This window comes from Haemaphysalis longicornis, unplaced genomic scaffold, assembly GCF_048455015.1.
Source record: "Haemaphysalis longicornis isolate Haplotype H1 unplaced genomic scaffold, Haemaphysalis longicornis Haplotype H1 scaffold_18, whole genome shotgun sequence".
In the NCBI taxonomy this organism is placed as follows: Eukaryota; Metazoa; Arthropoda; class Arachnida; order Ixodida; family Ixodidae; genus Haemaphysalis; species Haemaphysalis longicornis.
Window position 1 is genome coordinate 6,209,509 of NW_027526282.1, and position 16,967 is coordinate 6,226,475.

The window sequence follows — 16,967 nt, forward strand, 5'->3', positions numbered from 1 at the left end:
TCACCTGAACCGATGCCTACTGTGAGTTATTCGAGAAAAACATCAAAAGTGCCGAATACCAACTAGGGGGATCCGTTCCTCTCAGTGGAGGAAGATCTTCAAAGAGGTTTCGAGTATGGTTTTATTGGTGAACCAGAAAAATGCATGCAACCCCATCCATATACAGCTTCACTGTATATGGATGGGTATTAAAGCCATCACCACAGAATCGCTGTTCCTTCAAAGTTTAGTCGATTGAGCTGCACAAGCTATCACAAGTCTTGATAATAGGACACGCCCTTTCATTCTGGGCACAATGCTCCCAAACTGGGACCATATTACTAACTGAGCTCATTAAATAACTGATTACAATAAATGAACTGCTTTGCAGCCACCAGCTTGCCCATGTGCCTGCCACCCACCACTGCATACAACAGCTACACAAACTGCTGTGTTTCAATGGGAAGCTTCCACACAGACTGAGCAGCAAGGTTCAACAAAGAACAATGGTAAGCAGGACCCCATTGGCCACACCTCTTGCATGGAGTGCTTGAATGCAGAGAAACAATTTAATAGATGGTTGAAAAATGCCACAACAGCGAAACCAAGCAGTTAGCTGTGTTTTCGGTGCAGTAATTTAATTTAACCAACAGCCACGCAGGTGAACCTGGAGGCCAAGGTTCGGGTTGCAGTGGGGACGCAGACCGACGAGTGTCCATCTTTTCTGGCAAGAAAAGAAGCACAAACAGCGGATGCTTCTCCCTTACCAGTACCCCCAGACTTCCAGCCTGAACGTCAGTCAACCCCTCTGCCTGCAGACGCAATGGAACTGGGTGAGGATCAGCTGCCAGAAGTGGAGCGTTCTCTAACGGATGACATAACAATGGAGGTCGACGAGCAGGAGCCAGGAGCAGAAAGCGATGCCACATTTCACCTAACTGCTGAACTGAGCTTTGCCAGGTATGTCATTAACCCTTCCCTCCTTGTACTGTGCACATTAGCTTTAAGCAGAAACCGCACTAGTGCTTGCTTTCAGAGGAACCATGAAGACGAAACAATAGCTTGCTTCATGCAGAAAATTGCCGCACTAGAATAACTGTCAATTTTAATGCAAACTTCAATCAAGCTAGGTCATAAAGGAATCAGGGGGAAAGAGTAGCCACTCGCCAGACACTTTCTTTAACTTGAACTGCCTTCTGCATGGCGTAGGACCTAGTTTGTACAGATTAGCGGGAGCCGCCAACAAAGGTAAAGCCAAAAAACACGGCTGTGTAAATATAGTGCGGCCTCTGGTTCATTCGATGACAGCGCTTGAATTCCAGCGTACAGTTGAAACACTGAATATTCTGCTTTTGGTGCCGCACCAATGACATCAATGCCAACATTGTGTAATAAAAGATTTGAAAGTTGGTCGATATTTCCAACATTTGACGTAAAAACAGTCCTTTGGGTCAAGAATGAGGTTGAGTGAGTGACGAAAGGCTGATACTTTTAAATATAAAACAAGGATATGTGTTGCCTGCATGGTCCTTTCAAAAAGGTATTTTTTACTTAACAAAGAAAGAAATCATTTATGTAGTTGCAAGTTGAAGAAATAGCAAAAAATATGTGGGGTGTAATTGGAAATCAAAATGATTGCCAACAAGGAATACCTGCTGCATGCTCTTTGGGGACAGTAAGGGCATATTCTCTCTGAAATTTTCGATGTGTACCAAGATCCGGGCAAGAACAAAATGGTTTTTCACGAAGCCGCAGTGTTTTAGACGCTACATGTATTCAGGCACTAATGAGAAAAAAATTAAGGCATTGATTAACCAAAACAAAGGCAAGCTAAGATAGTCCAAAGGTTGCCGGCATATGGAATTCTTTGGCTCATAACCGGTTCATTACATCTTGCAGTGACCAGGCAGAGCAAACACCGCAAGATCAGCGGAAGTTCCTGGTATTCGAAAGCAACTTAAGGGAACTGCTTGCTGTGTGCCGCATCTGTCACAAGCCCTGCCAGAACGACTTCAAGGTGCTGGGCTCCATGGTCCGGGTAAACAGTAAATGCCCTGACCCGACATGCCCTGGCACCACATGGCAGAGCCAGCCCTTGCTGGGCGACAAAGCAGCTGGCAATGTGCTCCTGGCAGCGGCCATCCTTTTCTCCGGCTGTCCTGTGGCTGCCTCTTTGAGAGCTCTCCAATCTATCAAAATACAAACCATCACGGAGAGGACATACTTCAACTATCAAAGGGGCTACTTGCTACCTGCTGTGAAAAAGGTAAAAAATTACGGCATGCTGCAGTTGCGTTCAGTTAGAGCAGATTACTGCCCACCCTGTGCACAAATTCATTTGCCTGCACAGCTGGCTGTCATGTCTGTGCTCTCAGCACATTAAGGCTTGGCTACCATCAACAGGAAACTGCCAGAGGAGAGCTAAGTATGTACACCTGTGCCCAAAACACAAGTGCAGATTTTCAATCATCCCTAAGATGGATTTGGAAGCATCAGGGCCCCATTTTCCTTCATCAGCACTACATTTAACAGGGCTCGCAACAAGTAATTGAAGCATGTTACAACATCTAGTTCATTTTCAGAGGCTTTTTTATTGTTCCACGCACATACAAATTTCGCCCCATATGTTTACAGCAGAAAAACAGTTGAGGCTGAATATTATGCACCAAGAAACAACTTGTAAAGAAATGAAAGCAAGAAGAAACACCTAGAGACAAAAACAGGAGAAACACCAATATATTGATGAGGAAAAATTGAGTAATAGGAAAAATACAAAACTGGCTTGAGTTTGCTATAGTTCACTCGCCATGCATACCCCTTGTTCTGCTAACAAAGCTGGCTTTTTCCTTGTCAGCTTTCCGATAGTGCTCACCCACTGCTTTCGCAATCCCTGAAGGGGACCCGGCTTTATTCATGCATCAGTCTAGGTTGCATGTAGCACTCAGGGGTGAGACAGCTGAACCAGATTTGGGAGCAGTTTTGGGAGCAGCAAAATCTCGATTTTGGAGCAGGAGAACCTTGATTTGGAGCAGAAGAACGACATTTATTATGTCACCTTAGGAGCCTAAAAAACCAAATTTTTGGCAAATCAGGGGGGAGGGAGGAGGGAACTGCACCTTTAAATCGGTTTTGAACGTACATAACACTGAAACAGCTATCAAAAAAGTTTTTTCTATCAGAGTATCACAAGGTACGAACTGCACTACATTTATACAAACCACTTTTAAATTTCTAGGCTCTATGCATAGATAGCGTGGAGCGCCGTTGAGAATATCGAATTGAAAAACTAAGCAGCTCCAAGGCATTTTTATTATCATGTGAATGCCTAAATTATTATTTTTGCAATCCCAGACTGGGCTTTACGCACAAGTGTAGAGCAACGGCAAAAGTTGCGCAAAGCGAGGTGACACTGCAGTCGTCGAACCCCCCCCCCCCCCCCAGCCTCCCCCCCTTCCCCTATTTCAATCCCCAAGGTACACGTTCACAACGATTGTAATTTGAGTAATGTTCGTATGTTGACCCACCTCCACCTTGGCTCCAAATTTCACTTCAGATAGATGAACCATTATTACTAACGTGCCATAATACCCCGTCCTCAGACACTTCTTGAATATTTTGCTGCGATGTAGCCCGCGCCGCCACTTCTGCAGTGTCTATCGTCCTATTCCCGCCACTCGTAAGCTTGCTGTCAGAGGCAGCAATAACTCTGCGTTTTATAGCACCGCAACGAGTCCAAAATTTTTCAAGCACGCACCGGCCTCACACTCGAGGCCGAAACACGGCGAATTCGCCGGCACCACGTCGTTTTCGATGAACTCCTGTCTTTCGAGTCGCGCAACTTTCTGCAAGAGATCAAACGACTAAATGTAAACCCAGCCACCCCCATAACCAAAACCACGGCACAAATCGGCGAAGAGCACTCTGCCTGAGCAACTGCTTCGCCCGGCGGCCATGTCTTCCAATCTTCACCACACCAAGATGGCGGCGCCCGCTGATGTCGTTCCGGAGATAGGGCGCTCCGAAAATTGTCGTTTTTTCGTCAACTCGCACAAGTAGTTTGTCGCCTCAGTACACATAAGCATTTTTTCTACAGGACTTTGCAATGGTTTTCGATAGGGAAACTTTAAAACTCACAGAATGTAACATGTGCAACCTGACGTGACTTTCGAAAAAAACTATCTCGGAGGCAGTTTTATGCGGGTGTTTTATTGAATGATCAATCAACTCAATCTTTACAAACAGCATCACCTTGGGGGTGCTGGAATATTATGCCGTCAGTAAGCATTTTTTCCCACTGAGACTGACGGCAGCATTAAAATCATTGGCTCTCAGACTGTTTTGGAGCAGTTTGGCGCAATTTTTGCAATTTTCCAGCTTTTGGAGCAGCCTGGCGCAGGAAAACAACCTTGTATCAAAACTGCGCAATATGCGCAGCTGTCTCACCCCTGATGTAGCACTAAGTTCCGACAGGTTGTGTTCGCCTATTTTAACATTCAACCTGCTTCAAGATTTTCTCTTTCATCTCGAGCAAGACCCTCTGCTCTGCAATGATTGTGACAACTTGCTACCTTACCATCTGAGAAATATTGCCTTTACAGATTGATCCTATTCCCACTTTTGAGCTGTGTGCATGCGAACAAATGAACATGTGCACTGGTTGCAAACGTGACATAAAATGAGTGTTGCTTGCTTTATAAATGCCATGCATCTAAAACCGGTGAAACATGTATCCATGAAGTGATGATATAGCCTTATCCTATGAGGCTGGAAAGAAAAATATCACGAAGACTAAAAGCCGCTACTTAGAAAGGCATTTGAAAAGTACACGTCCTTGCAAGGCTGCATTTTCTACAAAACAGGCCCTAAAAAAGCACAGCTAACAAACTGGCAAACAGTGCAGTAGTAAATCTGTCTTCCCAGTGGCATTCTCACATGCCCACACTTGTTTTGAAGTGCCAATTCTCACAGAGATGGGTGCATTCTTTCAATTAGCTTTATCAGGAGCAACAGGACCAGCTGGTGCGGAGGGTTGCTGGCACGGCAGTGGACCTGGCAGGGGATGGCCGCTGCGATTCCCCGGGCTACAGTGCAAAGTATTGCACATACAGTCTCCTCTGCACACAGCTCAACCGCATCATCCACTGCGAGCAGATCAGGGTTAAAGAGGTAAGAGAACATGACCATACAGAAACTTTACTTGCACGCTTTGCACATACATCCTATGAAAGTACACATGAACCATTTTAATGCTAGAAATGCTTTTTTTTTTCATTCCCAGTCAGCAAGTGTGCCAAACAGCGTGGCGATGGAGAAAGAAGGGCTAGTCAGGTCCATGGTAAAACTGGAGGAGCAGGGTGTCGCCATACGTTCTCTAACTACAGGTAACATTCTTAATGCCTCCCTATAAAATGCACATTTCTTAGAATAACATTTACATCACAATTCTTGTGAAAGCACATACAGGATGATGCATTACTCAGAGCTGGAAATTTATTAATAAAAGGTCAAGGAATACAAAGACCATAAATGCCCCAGCAGTTAAAGCGTAACGGGTAAAGTGGAATAAGCTTACACAGTATATAACAGAAGTAGGAAATTTGGCACATGCTGATGAGTTGTCTAAATGTAATTTTGGATTTGTTGATGTCGTTGAACCACACGTGATGTTATAAATTTCATAGGCTTTGACAGTCTCTTGAATCAGTGAATTTTTGAGCTCCCACATTACTGAAATACCAGAAGCTAGGTAACACCCATGTGAACAGCAATGAGCAGGTAGTTGAAAATCGCAGAGTTTCTAGAAAGATGTGTAATGGGCAGGCGAGGTCAGTTAGTCCAGTTGCCCGACTTGCTGGGAAATGCAAAATACTACGTTTCAAACATTAACTTGCGACGCAAACGGCTCACGACATTTGCGTTAGCAGAATCGAAACTGGATACAAAAGGCGGCCATTACCAGCGGCCAGACGTGACGTACTATCGGCGTCAAATGAAACGCGAACACGAAAATATGAACCTGAACACACAAATAGCGCGATTTCTTTGCATGCAAGCTAAAATGACGCGTGGCTTAGTTCCAAAAACAAAGTTGGGAAAAGTGGATTTCCCAACATATCAATAGCAAGTCATTATATGAACTCCACGAATAGTATTTTTCAATTTTGCACGTTCTGGTTCACATTTTTGTGTTCGAGTTTCATTTGACGCCGATAGTACGTGATGGAACGGAAGCGGCCGCGCTAGGGACCGGCTGCCGCTCAGAGCCGTTTTAAGCGTCTCGTTTAGCACTGTTATTTCCACAGAACTTCACTAATGTTTGCCCAAGATAATGGAGTTAGGCGCGATTCCGACATCGCGTTGCTATCAATCGAGATGAAGTAGACCATATGACAGTTATTTTTCCGTCAGAACAACTGCTGTTGTAGCAATCCTTGGCATTGCGAGTAAAAAAGCCGTCCCTGATTTACAAAGCTAAGTTGCTTGCACGACTTCGAAAAGCATTTTTGGTTAGCCGGCGCCTCGGCTATCACATCGCTCTATTTTTACAGAATAAACCGCACGCGGGTGGAGATCAATCACTATTTTTACTACACATTACGTGCAAACAGCTTCGTGAATATCAGCTCAGTATTTTTCGCCTTGCTGCACATCAAGAATCGAATGATAATAGGGATCTTAAACTATAAGCCACCTTCCACAGCTAAATGGTGCACTAAAACACAAAAAAGTTATCTATCCACCGCTTTTTTCTACTTTCACCAGAGACAGGTGCTGTTGGAAACATTCTACTTTCAAGTAAACTAAGTTGAGCGCTCTACAAAAGTAAATACTTCATTTGGGAATTGAAATAAAAATCGAGTGTATTGTTTATGAGAGGTGCAGTTTTGTTAAAAATACATGCAAAATACCTCAAAAATACATGCAAAAATGCCTAAGTATTTTTGCATGTTTCATATATCTAAATTCATTTAGATATCGGCATAATTCTCATTTTTTATTATGCATTTCAGATCGCCACCCTGCTATAAGAACATTGTGCAGGCAGAAAAAGCCAAACATGAGACACTTTTTTGATGTGTGGCACATTGCTAAAGGTGAGGGGGAGATCCTGCTACTAAGTCATCAATTAATTAACACAGGACAACAATAAAAACTGGCACCGACCAAGAATGTTTAAAATCCAAAAAAAGACGTTTTGGCTCCCGTACGGGTGCCTTGTTCAATTTTAAACATTCTTGGTCGGTGCCAGTTTTTATTGTGAACAAGGCCCCCGTACAGGAGTCAAAACGTCTTTTTTGGATTTTAAACATTCTTGGTCGGTGCCAGTTTTTATTGTTGTCCTGTGTTTTCTTGACCAGATGGGCTTCCGTCCAACCCTCGATTTCAGTTAATTAAGACTGTGTACTGTTTGTCTCAGGCCTCAAGAAGAAGCTCAAGCTGGCAGCCAAATCAAAAGGCTGTAGCTCCATACAGCTTTGGATTGAGGCCATCAAGAATCACTTGTACTGGACGGCAGCTATGGGCGATGGGGATGGAGAGCTCATCCTGAGCATCTGGGGCAGCCTACTCAACCACGTGTGCAACAAGCATGTGGGGCATCAGGGGCCATTCTCCGAATGCCTACATGAGCCCATTGAAGATAGACAATGGATGAGACCAGGTGAATCGCTGCACTGCAATAATCTTTGCTTTGGCAATGCAGGCTTTTCCCCGACTTCAAGTTCGCTAAAGATGGCCACGGTGGCGGCAACTATTTTGCAACCACACCATATAAATATGTATGGCCGATAAATTTGGCCTCTACGGATGAGTAGCAGGTGTAGTAGATTTGTAGAGTTCGTATTTACTACGACATCAAGATCAACAAGAACATACTTAAAGGACTTCATTCAAAGCTTCCAGTTTCTTTCTTTAGCTTTCTTTAGTTGGTTATTCTAGGGTGATGGAAATGGCAAGGAGGCCATCAGGCCATGTAGTAAAAGACAGGCCTAAGGCTGAATCAAAAGCTAGGAGCTTTCTTTGAGCACAGGGGCCACCTAAGGGATATGCGTATACATAGGAGCAAATTGGAAGGGAAAATGGTAAAACCCTGATCAACTTTCTCATGGCCGTGAAAAAGCGTAGTAACATGCACTCATCATAAAATCCATGCAACAACTATTACACTTCAGTGGAAACTAAAAACTGATACTTTGCACGGCTCGAAAACTGAAAATAATAATAATGAAAAAAACGAGAAAAGAATAATGCAGTGCAGGTGCCACTCGTGCTGTTATTGTTCGGTTTGAATAGTTGTGAATCAAAAATTTTTTTAAACAAAATGAATATTTAGGAAGCCAATAAAAAAACTGAAAATTTACAATTTGTCAAACATGCTTCAGTAATAGTAGCCTGTACAAAATTTAGAGGCTCATTTTAAAGGGTTTGCAACATTGTTAATGACATAACACAAACATACAGAAGCTATCCCACTGGTTTTACCTTTATTGACGGCAGTGTACTTTATATGGGGATAAATTTCATCTTATGTGGTGACCTCAACAAGTGTTTCAGTGTTAGCGTAATCATAGGGTTCATATTCTGACCAGGCAAAATTAAACATTTCTTTATAAGTATCATGAACATTCATGTCAGTTTTAGGAAGGAAACTTCAGCAGCACATGCCATGACAAATTAGCCTGACCTTTAAAGCTCCGTCAGCCTGCCTTCACGGCCAGGTAGTATAATCTCCACTTTGCACTTGCCCGTGTGTTCGCTTCACAGTAACAATGCGTAATTTTATTTTGAGAAATCATTTGCACTGAAAATTATAAAATTTGACCGCACATGCACGCACAAGTATCTGAAATATGGATTTCATGAAGGGCATTTCATGCCTAATTAAACATATACAAAGAGCTGAGGCTAAAATTTGTCTAAGTGCATGATAAACAAACATGGTCTGGTCAGCTTTGCGAATGACGCCTTTTTGTCACGAAAGCTTTATCTTGGTGTCTGCAAGTGCGAAGCGAGAGAAGTTCAGCACTTTTCTAATGTGGCAATAAAAGAACAGAAGGGACTTTACAGTTTTAGAAAGAAAAGATAAACTTTGCACTTCATTTGCTCAAACAACTGGGAGCTTGGGGACTAGAGCTGGGCTTCCTTATCTAGAAAGTGTTGACCAGGGCGGCTTGGGTGTGACCACCTTATCAGGATGTGAGAAGAGAAGCACCAGGGCATGCAGGAAAGAAAGCTGTTTTTCCGCGCACCAGGGTGTAGTTGGCATAATGCTGAGAAATAACAATGCGTTCCCCAGTAACACTTTCTGTTAGTCATTTACCTGCACGTCACCACTGTAGTGTGGGAAAGCTTGTCGCATGATGTTTGCAGCGGTCGATCATTCGGCCTCGAAGTGCGATACATCCTGTCCCTAACTCATTGGACTTGTTGCAAAGGATGCATTTTGCACATGGTTTTCCGGGCCATTTGGTCTTTTTTGCAATGAGTCAACATTTTATCTATCCGGGTTCATTAGGATGCCATCTTGTTAAAAAAAAGTACATGTGGGGGTGACACTTCAGTTGCCGTTTAGCTCCAAAGTGCAAATTAGAAATAAATACAAAATCAGGCAAACAAATGTAACAAATGATGGCAAAGCCCATCTTTTGTTGCCACCTTTTGCTAAAAAGAAGACCTGCAGCTTCGAACAGGAAAGGAAAAATTAAACTTTGACAATGAATTGGGAGGTTAGTGTAATCTAGGGCAAGATTTAGGCAAAACATTCCAAACTACTGCCTTATGCCTTTAATTTTTTTGTCCTGGTGTCGGGCGGTGCAGTTCACGGCACAAACCGTCATGGATGTGCAGTAGTAAATTAAGACGATATATAAAGTAGTTACCACAGAAGACAGCTGTATGCCTGGCATGGTTAATGTTAGTTGGTAAACATTCAGTTAGGTTGTAACAGCTCTGGTACTTATTTTAATTTTATAGTTGGTTGGGTTATACCAGCTGAGGTACTTATTATTTTAAGTTTATAGTCGGTCACTGACAACAGCAGTGTATGCATGCAAACGAAGGCTTGCTGATCAAAAACCAGCCAGGTGGCAAACGTAGAAATTATTGAAACAACTGTTCCCTCGTGTTTTGAACCTTATTTTAAATACTATTTGAAACTTTGTAATAGTGCTGCTCACTTCGAAGCAGAATCACATATTGCATTATTTGCTTCAGCGTTTAAAATTTTCGAATAATTGCGTGCCACTACAAATGTGACATTGAGGAGGCTGCTAGTTAAAACCGCATAAAGCTCATGTCTACCTTGCCCACAATGGCAGTGCATAGTTGGCAGCTCATATCCCTTCCAGAAAAATGTCGTCTGTGCTCACCTTCGAAGTCATCTTGACATACAGTGGACTCGTGTGGTGCCTGGTCTGCAATAATTGTTGTCATTGTATTAGGTCTGCACTGCAGAGCAGATTGATGAGATTCACATCAAATGAACTCTTGTTGTGCTGCTTGTCTTAAATTACTGAATTCAAACAGAATCATGAATGTCCGATTAACATGAGAGCTAGCAGTATGGCAACTTCTCTCGCGTGTGTCATAATGCTGGCAGCAGCGGGCCGCACTTTTTGCCATCTGGTTATGTGAGAAGGAGCATGAACTTTGAAGTCTCAGATTTCCAGCTGCAAGCAAACCTTGGAGTAGATGCTTCCACTTATCACTTTCTTATTTTGTTTAGCAGCTTTCACTTTTCACCACATGGCAGTCCGAAGATGCCCGAGCCAGTTCTTCCGTATTGGTGATGAAAATTTGAAATTCCTGATTGATTTGATTGATTGATTGTAAGGTTTAACGCGCCGACGCAACGCAGGCGATGAGGCGCGCCGTAGTGGAGGGCTCCGGATTAATTTTGACCACCCGGGGATCTTTAACGTGCGCCGAAATCTCGTACACACGGGCGTTTTCGCTTTTCGCCTCCATCAGAAAAGCGGCCGCCGCGGCCGGGAATCGAACCCGCGACCTCATGCTCAGCAGCGCAACGCCTTAGCCACTGAGCCACCGCGGCGGGTATTTGAAATTCCTTAACTTCTTGCCACCCTCCCCCCTCCCCGTTCTTAAAATGCCCACATCTCATAAATTTCTGGGGAGAACCCTGTATGTGACTATGCAGCAACATTGTTCTGAAGTTTTTGCATGGCATTAATAGTTCTGATTACCTAATTAGTGATGGAGGCAATAAGAAATGTGTGAACAATTTTCTTCCAACAGATTCGCCTGCTTTTCTGAAGCTGCGAGCGATTTTGCAGAACCCCCGCCTCCTCAGTGACCTGCAGCAATTGTCTCCAACTGTACAGACTTACGCACTGGAATCATTCAATAGCCTGATAATTCGTTTTGCACCCAAGGCAATAGCATTTTCGGAAGAGGGAATGGCAGCAAGGTAATTAAAAAATATCAACTTGCCCTTATAGAGTAGAAAAGCTTGCCAGTTCACAAATGGTTAATTTAAAATTTTTGATAATTCAAGCTGATTACCCAGTCCTGTCGCACCTTCATGGGGATACACGTGTTTAAAAGCCTGTTATTTCGGGTGAAAATTCCTTCTTCTGATAATGAGAATTGTGCTTCACCATGCATCAATCTACTCTTAATACAATGGCACCAATTGACCTTTATTACGTGTCAAAAGTTATCACGTTCATCAGCATCAGCATAAGTCACTACATGCTGGAGAAACTGAATTTGAACTGTTCTATCAAGCTATTCAACACAAGGATTGTTAGTGGGTGCCTGGAATCAGTCAGTCAAAACGATTCAACTTGAATGTCTTGTGATGAAAGCACACGGCACACTGATTATATAATACGAGGCTGTTTTCAAAAGTCATAGAAAGGCTTCAAGGTGTCACCTTTGTTATTTATGAAGTCAGACATCAGAACAACAGAGTTTGCAAATGCAGTCTATGCATTTGCCCACAATTCTAAGGCAAGATTTTGGGGCCTTTTGTCAAAATAGTAATGTCCGTTATCTATATTGCATGCTGTTTAATCTTATGGAGTGTTTCCAGCTACACATTTTTGCACTGAAAAGTAATAGTGTACACAGTATATAATTTGTAAGATTGGATACATTCGTGGATACATCCGTTTAGAAGAAACGTGGATACATCCGTTTAGAAGAAACTTATCGTAATGATTAAATTTTCATCTTTCAAGGCTAGGCTGAAAAAAAGGCACATTCTCATCCAGATACTGCGAGTTTTAAACTCTTTTTTTTTCATTGCTCTGGAACTCGAATGAATTGTCAGTTGAGGGTTCTGGAGTTAGTTATAACATAGAACTCACTACCGAGCTTCAAACATTTGATACCTGTTTGTAAGACTTAATTTTGTAACACTTTCTGGGTTGCCAAATGGTTTCGGGAATCGAGAACAAGGCTGTGATGCCACTAATTTTTTTCAAATACGGCTGAGAATAAAAAAGGGGGTTTCAGAAATGAGACTAACAAATTTTCCCTTTCTTTATCATTCATACTTTGACTTGTTTCATGCACTGTTTTTCGATTAGTACTGCATTAACGACCCAAAACTTTAATCTGTTTAGTTTTTTCTGCATTATTCCTAATATTGTTTGCAACAGCAATGCATCTAGATTGAAGGTGTTTGAGTTTCATTAGTCTCAGAACAGTGATTGAAATTAAGCACTGCAAACAACCTCCAGTAAGAGAATTTTTACAAGTACACTTTTTTTGCACCGTTTCTGCTATTTTCAGGACACAATTGGCTGTGCTGCACTATAATGAAAATGCCTTGCGGCCGCAGGCCAAGACCAAGAAAGGGAAAAAGAAATACAAGGTGAAGATGTCGCGACCCCGGCCAGGGCACTTCTTTGTTTCTCCATTGAAAACCAAGCCGACATTTGGTACGTGAGCCCAGCTTTTTCATAACAACTGTAAAAGGACCAACATGTGGGCAACTTGGTACTGCTTACCCACGTTAAAAGGCAGCACAAGAGACAAATGCAAGGAAAAGACCTCTTGCGACAGTATCACGCTGCACTCACAACAAATTTTATGGAAAACACAAAACAAACATAACTACTACGACCGAACCCACATCCTCTTACATCATGACGCACAACTAGATTATAACAAACTGATCCAAAACCAAAATTCTTGTTCCTGCAGTGTTATCGACGGCTCGCTAATATGCACATTCCCCCTTTTCCTAATATGACATGCCTCAATGACTTCCTAGTGATCCGATTGCCATGCACCGAAAGGATGTTGGTATCATGAAAAAGCGGAATGCACCCGTGTTCAGAAGGATGCCTGGTGATGTGTGAATACGTCTCGTGTTTGAGTGAGTTTTTGTGTTCCAACAATCTTATATTTATACTGCGACTGGTTTGTCTGCAAAGAACACACTCCAGAAACCCTGCCTTTCTTAACCACGTCAGTTGTACCGAAAAATTATCTGAAGCCTGGTGAAAACAACACTTAGGGAGAGCCGATAACAATTACAAGGAAGCAATACCATTTTGTACTACCTTTACTATTACGCTGCCGTTCAAGATGCATTTTTAATAACACACTTGATGTTAATTTGTGCTGAGAGCTGCAACACTGAAGTGCTGTCTTATTTTTTCTTTTGCAAGGTTATGTCTGCAGGCTCGTGAACGACGTGGCCATGCGTTGCGAGGCCACCACGCTCAGGGAAAGTGTTGCGAGCAGCACGTCTAGGAAGCGGCACATGACCGATGCATACGACCGGCCAGCAAAGGAAGCACTCATCACTGAGTATACTAGTCGATATGCACCACAAGAACCCATTGTGGAGGCCTTGGTGGAGCACTAGCTTTCATCATGTTGATTGATTTGATCGTTTCATTGGTGGGTTTAACGCACCTACACTACACATGCGATTAGGAGTGCCGTAGTGGAGGGCACCGGAAAAAGTTTGACCACCTGGGGATCTTCAATGTGCGCCGAAATCTAGAACACACGGGCGCTTTCACTTTTCGCCTCTATCTGGAAAGCGGCCGCCGCGGCCAGGAATCAAACCCGCACCCTTGAGCTCGGCAAGCTTTCAGCAAGGTTCTGCTGCTGTGTACAATGTGGACCTTTTTACAGCAGAGCTGTATAAGCCTAAATTTTTCTTATATTTTTTACGTCTCAACCAGAAAATAGCAGTTCTCAAGACCTCCGTTTTACTGAGCTACCGTGCCTGTTAAGCAGCCGAAATTTAAGCCAACTGAAAAACGTAATTTAAGCCAACTGAAAAAACTACACCAGCACAATGGGTGCCCTTTTGTATGCACAGGAGCTGCTTATACTGAAAAAGAAAGATCTTACCTTGGTGTCCGAGCCTTATAGCACTGGATACTGGAAGCCCACATATGACGCTGAAGGGAAGTGTTGTCGTATGTGGCCCACCACACATGCTGGTAGCACGACTCGATTGGCTGTTCCGAGCCTGCCCCAACACCAGCGCGTGAAGAGCCTGTATGCCGTGAAGCGATACTTCCTGAAAGTAATTGAAGTTAGTTATGCACTTTACAGTACAATAGAATCAGTCAATATTTCACACTTGCTGGCTAATTACTATACTAGGCATGTATTAAAATGCACTGACAATTAGCTATATGCGAGTGTAGGTTGGTTTACACTTTTAAGTAAATATAAGCTATGTTGTTATTATGTCATGGTTTCAGTTCTGTATCACGTTCTTAAGTGTGCTTCTTGTCTTGACCAGCCTTGTTCTAGATTGTGGAAACATAAAATGCATGGATAAATAAAGAATAAAATGTTCTTATTGAATCCCATAATAAAGCACTTTGGACCTGCCCCTTTGCTAGCTGTCTTACCTGTGCAACTCGCAAGGCATGGGGACGCCATGGGACTCCAGCTCCCAGTACACAGCCTCGAGAACTGCTGGGTTGAGGCAAAGGGTGGGAAAATATGCATGCCGAGTGATGCAGTCATTGTTGCTCTTGGCAACAACTTTAGCGATCCCCCGACAGCACACATTTTCCAGTGGCTTTGGACTGGCCACACACAGCCCACATTGGCACCTGCATACACAAGTGCGCACATGCGGGTAAGCTTTGTGTTTGACAAGCAGCTGGTAAACACAGATGTGCACCATACAACACAAGGAACTAGGTGCCAATTTAAATTTTCAGTATGCTCAACAGTATGGAAAATGGGACATAGCCTGCCCCACTCTAATAAGAGAAAAGTAGATTAAATGTCGGCTTCTAAACTATGAAAATACGTCGTTTCAAGTATGTAGACATGTAGAGAAAAAAATATCTGCTTTTGAACTATGAAAATACCACTTAAAATGTCACGACTCCTAGTTATGTGTGTCACTGACACGATTTAATTAATAAATTGGGCACCGGGGCTAACTTCCCCTAGAGAAAATGGTAGTCACGACTCCTAGTTACGTGTGTCACTGACACGATTTAATTAATAAATTGGGCACCGGGGCTAACTTCCCCTAGAGAAAATGGTAGTCCAAGCTGGGACTTATGCCATAAACTTGGAACAGAATTTGGCCATAAGCCAGCTGGGACCAGCAACCATTTTCTCTATTGTCAATAGTGCTTTCAGAGGAAAAGAAATATATTATTTTGCAAAATCGCGACGTCGTTATTGAGCGATTAAACCGTTTACTTCACGCACAAAACAGGGGCATCAGTCTTCGATGGAAAAAAAAATGTAGTGCCGTGGTCGCGGAGGGGTCGGCAGCACTGAGCACACCCCAATAATAACAATGAATGATGGAGAAGAGCGAAAGCCTCGAGCCATTAATGAGAAATTTGAAATTGGTGAATGATTTTGTGTAGCCATGGGGAGTCCTCCAGGAAGGGCAGGCCCAGCACGAACCTCAAAGCGCAAGTCGCATGGTAAATAAACTCGCGGCCCTGCTAGTCCGACGCAAGAAAAAAAAAAAAAAAAAAAAAAAGAACGGTCCACGCCACACAGTGCAACCTTGTGGCTGAGTTAGCCACGTTTCGAAAATATTGGACGGGAATAGTATATATTGCTGACGCGAGCGCGCGCACGGCGTCGCTATTACGGTGTGCGCACTATACAGGGTGCCTACGCAATCGACATCGGTATAGAACGCACGCACGCTCATTCAAACAAAAGTCGAGCCAACCGTTCAATCATTCGCTCAAATATTTCATTTTTCCATACTTACCAATTCATCTCGTCGCCGCTTCGTCCCGGTGACGCTGGCGATTCGGGGTCAGCATCCTTTCTTGAGACCTTTCGTCGCGGTGTGGATTCGTAGGGATCCCACCCCAGCTCTTTAGTTCGCTTTTCCAGCCTTGAGCGGAGTGCCGGGTCCATGTTGTCAACAAAGATGAAAAAAACCGAAAGAGCTTGCCCGTAGCCAACGCCTTGCCGTAGCAGACGGCAATCGGAGCGCAAAAGCGGAAGTACGTCACCGCTGAGGAGCGCAGCATCATGGGAGGGAAGGCGGGCGCACCGTCAACAGCGAAGAGAACGTTGAAAAGAGGAGGAAAGGCGGCACGACGATAATACGCAGTTTTTGATTTACAATTTCTCGGCTAATACTCATCGCTTTAACAAAATTCTTGCAGGAGAAGATTGCTTATACATTGCTTTATTTGGTTATATGTACATCCATGTATCGGCGGAAGGTATTTCAGGACCCCTTTAATATGCGCGTGCAGTCTTGCAAGAGGTAACAGAAGAAAGAGTCGACTTCAACTGCGATTGAAGATTCTACGAATTAGGCATTAAACTGCGCTCGCCTTGACTAAAGTGAGCAGACATCAATCTATCTAAAACGAGCGTGCCTGTGCGTCTGCAGCGCGGAGCATTAGCGCAACTTCGCATCGCTTCATATGGACAGCCAACCAATTTTTGTGAAGTTTATGCTATCTATACCAAATGAAAGGGCATAATTTAATTCAGCTTGAACCAAAACGGTTCTTCTTAATTGGCACTAGTGTGCTTGTAGGCGG

The 16,967-nt window shown here is 43.3% G+C and overlaps 2 protein-coding genes across 2 annotated transcripts; one reads left to right on the forward strand and one right to left on the reverse strand.

Annotated features, from left to right (window-relative positions):
* The first annotated feature begins 682 nt into the window (after positions 1-682).
* LOC144166597 (uncharacterized) lies at positions 683-14,387 on the forward strand. Its single transcript, XM_077696106.1, has 9 exons — positions 683-812; positions 1,879-2,245; positions 4,972-5,145; positions 5,258-5,360; positions 6,990-7,073; positions 7,397-7,639; positions 11,233-11,404; positions 12,736-12,884; positions 13,620-14,387. The coding sequence occupies exons 2-9, from the start codon at positions 2,009-2,011 to the stop codon at positions 13,817-13,819; spliced, it is 1,362 nt and encodes a 453-aa protein (XP_077552232.1). The 5' UTR covers positions 683-812; positions 1,879-2,008; the 3' UTR covers positions 13,820-14,387.
* Positions 4,983-16,699, reverse strand: LOC144166599 (P2X purinoceptor 7-like). Its single transcript, XM_077696107.1, has 5 exons — positions 16,175-16,699; positions 14,829-15,035; positions 14,317-14,488; positions 10,347-10,391; positions 4,983-5,120 (listed from the first exon to the last, which is right to left on the reverse strand). The coding sequence occupies exons 1-3, from the start codon at positions 16,324-16,326 to the stop codon at positions 14,332-14,334; spliced, it is 516 nt and encodes a 171-aa protein (XP_077552233.1). The 5' UTR covers positions 16,327-16,699; the 3' UTR covers positions 4,983-5,120; positions 10,347-10,391; positions 14,317-14,331.
* Between the last annotated feature and the right edge of the window lie 268 nt (positions 16,700-16,967).